Below are 7,273 nucleotides of genomic sequence, written 5' to 3' on the forward strand. Positions count from 1 at the left end.
CCAAGCATTCACACATATATTCTACATCAAAATCATCTATTTATTTTTTTATTATAATCTTATTGTGTGAATGATTGGACATTCACACAATAAGATTCTACACCAAAAACAATCTATTTATTATGATTAATATTATTATTATTAAGCATTCACACATATACGATTCTACACCAAAATCATCCATTTATTATTATTATTATTATTATTATTATTATTATTATTATTGTGTGAATGTCCAAACATATACATATATAAGATTCTACACCAAAATCATCTATTTATTATTATTATTTTTATTACTTTTATTATTATTATTATTATTGTCTGAATGTCCAAACATTTACACATATAAGATTCTACACCAAAAATAATATATTTAATATTATTATTGTTATTATTATTATTATTATTATTATTATTATTATTATTATTATTATATAATAAATAGATGATTTTGGGTGTAGAATGTTATTGTGTGATTGTCCAAGCATTCACACAATAAGATTCTACACCCAAAATCATCTATTTATTATTATTTTTATTTATTTTTTTAATTTTGTGTTATTATTATTATTGTGTGAAAGTCCAAACATTCACACTGACACAGAAACATATATCGTGTATCATCAATAAAAAGTACATTTAGAGAAACACTGTCTCCTGTCACACAGGCACGTCTGCCAGTCAAGTGGATGTCTCCTGAGAGCATCTTTGACTGCGTCTACACCTTTGAGAGTGACGTCTGGTCCTACGGCATCCTGCTGTGGGAGATCTTCTCTCTGGGTACTTTGCAGCAGACCTTAAGTTCCTGTCACACAAAGTCATGTCTGATGTGCAATGTCTGTGTGACGCAGGTAAGAGTCCTTACCCCGGCATGCAGGTGGGCTCTGCATTTTACCGACTGATCCAGGAGGGCCACAGGATGAGCAAGCCCCAATTTGCACCCACTGACATGTAAGTCAGTCTTCACTTCAATAACATAACACACCACTTTAATAACATAACACACCACTTCAATAACGTAATACACTTCAGTAACATAACCCTGCTATGGTGTGACTGTAACCCTGCTATGATGTGACTGTAACCCTGCTATGATGTGACTGTAACCCTGCTATGATGTGACTGTAACCCTGCTATGGTGTGACTATAACCCTGCTATGATGTGACTGTAACCCTGCTATGATGTGACTATAACCCTGCAGATACGACATGATGGTCTCATGCTGGAACCAGGACCCCCTGAAGAGACCCCCTTTCAGAAAACTGGTGGAGAGGACTGAACTCCTTCTGTCAGAAAATACCAGGAATGTAAGTGAAAAAACCCCATGAATGATTTGGATTGTTTTTGATATGAGGGTGCATCACATGCACGCCCTTGTGACACGTTGTCATGTTGCAATAATGCCAGCATCTTGCTTTCTCAAGGGGGATAATGTGGCTCAGTGTTTTCTAACTTTTGCAAATAATATTTTATTCAACATTCAACTGCTTTTTCAGCATGATATTGTGTGTCCAGTGCATGAAATATGGAACATTACGGGGAGATTACAGTAAGAAACATTCATGTTGCTTTTATGAATGAAGGCCACACCACAAACAAAAAGAAAATATATTCTCCAATAACACATTCCTATAAATCAATCTTATTTTTTAATTGCAGTTTTATGATAATTAAGTTTTTAGAGTTTTTTTAAGTTGTATTTTTCTTTTAGAAAAAGTCATATGAAGTTGTATATTTTTTTGGGACAAGTTGTCACATTTGAAAGAAAAAAAAGGTATTGTCACAAAGTTGATAAAAAGTTGTAATTTACCCCCCCCCCCAACATGTGTATTTTCGGGAAAAATTGTTTTCTATTTGAGGGAAAAAGTTTTGTATTTGATTAAAAAAAAAGTTGTGAATTTAAATAATACAATCGTATATTTTAGAGGGAAAAGTTGTATTTGTAAAACAAACTTTCATCTATTTTCTATACGGCTCATCCTCATTAGGGTGCCTAGAAACATAAAGTTGTATATTTTAGAATGAAAAGTTGTAAAATTAAAAAAATAATTCAAAAAGTAGAGTTGTATATTTTAGAATAAAAAGTTGTAAAATTTAAAAAATAATTCAAAAATTAAAGTTGTATATTTTAGAATAAAAAGTTATAAGATTTAAAAAAAAAAAAGTTGTATATTTTAAAATAGAAAACTGTATAATTAAAAAAATTAAGTCATATATCTTAGAATAAAAAGTTGTATAATTGAAAAAATTATTGAAAAAATTAAGTTGTATATTTTAGAATAAAAAGTTGTAAAATTGAAAAAATAAAGTTGTATATTTTAAAATTAAAAGTTGTACAATTTAAAAAATAAAGTCGTATAATTTAAAATAAAAAGTTGTAAAATTTAAAAAGTAAAGTTGGATATTTAATAATAAAAAGTTGTATAATTTTAAAAGTAAAGTTGAATAATTTAGAATAAAAAGTTGTATAATTTAAAAGACAAAGTTGTATATTTTAGAATAAAAAGTTGTATAATTTAAAAAAATAAAGATGTATATTTTAGAATACAAAGTTGTAAAATGTTTAAAGTAAAGTTGGATATTTAATAATAAAAATTTGTATGATTTCCAAAAATAAAGATTTACATTTTATATTAAAAAGTTGAATAATTTGAAAAATAATTTAAAAAGTAAAGTTGTATATTTTAGGAAAAAAAGTTGTATAATTTAAAAAACAATAATTTATTGAGAATAAAGTCATCAGTGCAAATTATTTTTAGGAAAAAGATCCTAAAACAGTTTTGTGAAAAGAAGCTCGTCGAAATGAAGATATGATTTATAAAAAGTTGTATAGTTAAAAAAAAAAAAGTTTTTAAGTAAAGTTGTGTATTTTAAAATAAAGGTTGTATAATTTAAATAATTATTTAAAAATAAAAGTTTTAGAATGAAAGTTGTAAAATGTAAAAAAAAATAAAGTTGTTTATTCTAAAATAAAAAGTTGTATAATTTAAAAAGTAAAGTTGTATATTTTAGAATAAAAAGTTGTCTCATTTAAAAAATAAAGTCGTATATTTAAGAATAAAAAGTTGTCCAATTTAAAACATAAAGTCATATATTTTAGAATAAAAAGTTGTACAACTTAAAAAGTAAAGTTGTATATTTTAAAATAAAAAGTTGTATAGTTTAAAAAGTAAAGTTGTATATTTTAGAATAAAAAGTTGTAAAATGTAAAAAGTAAAGTTGTATATTTTAGAATAAAAAGTTGCTAAATGTAAAAAGTGAAGTTGTATATTTTAGAATAAAAAGTTGTCAAATTAAAAAAATTATTTAAAAATAAAATACAGTTTTGAGAAAAGAAACTTGTGGAAAAGAAGATATAATTTTCTTGCAAATATACAACTTTCCTCTCATGGTGTGTTGTTTCTCCTCAGGTTTACCTGACGCTCAGCAACACTTCAGCTTCCTCGGAGCAGCAAAGGGCGCCATCGCGGAGACTTAGCTCAGTGTGTAGCACTACAGCCCCCACCCAGCCGCTACTGCAGAACACGGCTGACGTCTTCCTGGACTACGTCTGAAGGACAGCAAAGTCACAACAAAAGTTGCCTAAGTGCAGAAATATCTTTGCTTTTGCCAACATTTCAAATACTTTTTTAAGTAGCGTCAACTTCTTTAGTCCAGTTGTCTGCTTCAATGTTTGCATTCAGTTCTGCAACTTGGTTGTAGAAAGCAGCTGCACACGTGCACATCCATCTTTGGAAACATTTTAAACACGCACTGAGCTTTCTGTGACACGCAAAGTGTTTACGCTTTTCTGCAATAAGTGTTGTGTTGTTGTGTGTGTGTTGTGTGCAGCATACGACATAAACATAAACACTAGACTGGGGGAGGGGATTAGACTGGAATTATTACACAACATTGTTAGCTGACATCAGCTTTAATCCTGTCAGACTGGGCTATCTCTGAATAATAATAATAATAATAATAATAACATTAGGGATCGATGAGCCAGTTGCTTGGTAACTAGCTTAGTTCAGCATCCTCACTGGAAACAAAATGCACTGATTATTTGTGTTTACGTCCTAAAATGGCTTGTTAGCAACATTATCTTAGCATCAAGTTCAGAAACACGCGCAGCTTGTTTCCGTTTCGTACCCCTAACAATCTTAGCTTAGCCGCAAATACAGAAAGTTTCATTTTTGTTTTTGTTTACTTCCCACAGCGGCTTGTTAGCAACTTTAGCTTAGCATCAATACCCCTTAGCAACGTTATCTTAGCATCAAGTCCAGAAACACACCTAACAACCTTAGCTTAGCCGCAAATACAGAAAGTTTCATTTTTGCTTTTGTTTACTCCCCAGATTGGCTTGTTAGCAACTTTAGCTTAGCATCGACACCCCTTAGCAACTTTAGCTTAGCATCATGACCACAAAGACAGAAGATGTACTGAACCATTTTTGTTTACTCCCTACAACGACTAGTTAGCAACTTTAGCTTAGCATCGATACCCCTTAGCAACATTAGCTTAGCATCATGACCACAAAGAGAAGATGCACTGAAACATTTTTGTTTACTCCCCACAGCGACTTGTTAGCAACTTTAGCTTAGCATTGATACCCCTTAGCAACTTTAGCTTAGCATCATGGCCACAAAGACAAAAGATACACTGAACAATATTTGTTTACTCCCCAGATTGGCTTGTTAGCAACTTTAGCTTAGCATCATGGCCACAAAGACAGAAGATGCACTGAAACATTTTTGTTTACTCCCCACAGCAACTTGTTAGCAACTTTAGCTCAGCATTGATACCCCTTAGCAACTTTAGCTTAGCATCGATACCCTTTAGCAACTTTAGCTTAGCATCATGACCACAAAGACAAAAGATGCACTGAACCATTTTTGTTTACTCCCTACAACGACTTGTTAGCAACTTTAGCTTAGCATCGCTACCCCTTAGCAACTTTAGCTTAGCATCATAACCACAAAGACAGAAGATGCACTGAACCATTTTTGTTTACTCCCTACAACAACTTGTTAGCAACTTTAGCTTAGCATTGATACCCCTTAGCAACTTTAGCTTAGCATCATGGCCACAAAGACAAAAGATACACTGAACAATATTTGTTTACTCCCCAGATTGGCTTGTTAGCTACTTTAGCTTAGCATCATGACCACAAAGACAGAAGATGCACTGAAACATTTTTGTTTACTCCCCACAGCGACATGTTAGCAACTTTAGCTCAGCATTGATACCCCTTAGCAACTTTAACTTAGCATCGATATCCCTTCGCAACTTTAGCTTAGCATCATAGCTACAAAGACAGAAGATGCACTGAACCATTTTTGTTTACTCCCCACAGCGACTTGTTAGCAACTTTAGCTTAGCATCGATACCCCTTAGCAACTTTAGCTTAGCATCATGGCCACAAAGACAGAAGATGCACTGAATCATTTTTGTTTACTCCCCACAGTGACTTGTTAGCAACTTTAGCTTAGCATTGATACCCCTTAGCAACTTTAGCTTAGCATCATGGCCACAAAGACAAAAGATGCACTGAACAATATTGGTTTACTCCCCAGATTGGCTTGTTAGCAACTTTAGCTTAGTATCATGGCCAGAAAGACAGAAGATGCACTGAAACATTTTTGTTTACTCCCCACAGCGATTTGTTAGCAACTTTAGCTTAGCATCGATACCCCTAGCAAAGTTAATCATTATTTCAGGTTAAACACGTAATATTTAAGTAATATTGTTAGATGTTTTTGCTTTGCGACAAGACCAAGAAACACTAATGACTGATAAAGTTTGCAGCTTGCTAGCTAGACAATTTTTTTCACATTTAATCCGCCAAATAATTTGTCACTTTAGCTTCATTTCCAGATTAGAAACACACAGAAATCCCTGATTATGTTTATTTAATCATCTAAGCATCTTGATAGCTACATTGGCCTTGCATCAATACTCCAAACACAAAATAGACGACTTCCATCTTTTTAGTTCGTTTACCAAAGTATCTCGTAAGCAACCTTAGTTTAGCATCAAACTACATAGAGCTAACATTTTTTTGTTTAATACCTAAATTAGCTCGTTAGCAACCTTAGCTTAGCATCAAAACACAGATAGTTAACATTTGTTGTCATTTATTAGCTAATTTATTTGGTTAGCATCCTAAGCTTAACATCAAAACACAGACAGTTAACCATTTTTTGTTCAATACATAAATTATCTTGTTAGCAAACATAGCTTAGCATCAAAACACAGCTAGCTATCAGAAAGCTATTTTTTCATTTAATACCATCTTTATTTTGTTAGTGTCCTTATCTTGGCATCAGAACACCCATAGCGAGCTATTTTTTTTACATTTAATACCTCAATTATCTTGTTAGCATCCTTAGCTCGGCATCAAAACACAGATAGTTAACCATTTTTTTTGTTCAATACATAAATTATCTCGTTAGCAAATTTAGCTTAGCATCAAAACACAGATAGTGAACAGAAAGCTATCTTGGCGTCCTTATCTTGGCATCAAAACACACATAGCTAGCTATTTTTTTCTGTTTTGTACCTCACTTATCTTGTTAGCATCCTTAGCTCGGCATCAAAACATAGATAGTTAACCACTTTTTTATCAATACATAAATTATTTTAATAGCAAACTTAGCTTAGCATCAAAACACAGATAGTGAACAGAAAGCTATCTTGGCGTCCTTATCTTGGCATCAAAACACACATAGCTAGCTATTTTTTTTTTCTGTTTTGTACCTCACTTATCCTGTTAGCATCCTTAGCTCGGCATCAAAACACAGATAGTTAACCTTTTTTTTCAATACATAAATTATTTCAATAGCAAACTTAGCTTAGCATCAAAACACAGATAGTGAACAGAACGCTATCTTGGCGTCCTTATCTTGGCATCAAAACACATAGCTAGCTATTTTCCCCCCGTTTAATACCTCAATTATCTTGTTAGCATCTTTAGCTTGGCATCAAAACAAATACAGCTGACTTCATTTTTGTATTGTTTGTTAATTGAATACCTCAATTATCTTGTTAGCATCCTTAGCTATTAGCATCCAAGTAAAGATAGGTGACTCGTTTTTTTTCCATTGAATACCTAAATGATCTATGAAGCAACCTTATCTTATCTCGAGCAGAAATACACAAAAGTAATTATGTTTAATCACCAAAGCTGCTTGCTAGCTGCATTAGCTTAGCATCAAAACACTGAGCTAGCTGACTTTATCGTTTTAGTTCAATCATCAAAGTAAGCTTGTTAGCAAGCTTAGATTAGCG

At 32.2% G+C, this 7,273-nt stretch overlaps 1 protein-coding gene across 1 annotated transcript in view; it reads left to right on the forward strand.

The window, feature by feature from the left end:
- The window catches only part of kitb (KIT proto-oncogene, receptor tyrosine kinase b), a 58,147-nt gene extending 50,874 nt beyond the window's left edge, over positions 1-7,273 (forward strand). Inside the window, exons 19-22 of the mRNA XM_072914915.1 lie at positions 672-783; positions 855-954; positions 1,206-1,311; positions 3,415-7,273. Coding sequence (XP_072771016.1) covers positions 672-783; positions 855-954; positions 1,206-1,311; positions 3,415-3,558 — 462 coding nt within the window. The 3' untranslated portion in view covers positions 3,559-7,273. The remainder of the gene's footprint in view (positions 1-671; positions 784-854; positions 955-1,205; positions 1,312-3,414) is intronic.

This window comes from Nerophis lumbriciformis, linkage group LG16, assembly GCF_033978685.3.
Source record: "Nerophis lumbriciformis linkage group LG16, RoL_Nlum_v2.1, whole genome shotgun sequence".
In the NCBI taxonomy this organism is placed as follows: Eukaryota; Metazoa; Chordata; class Actinopteri; order Syngnathiformes; family Syngnathidae; genus Nerophis; species Nerophis lumbriciformis.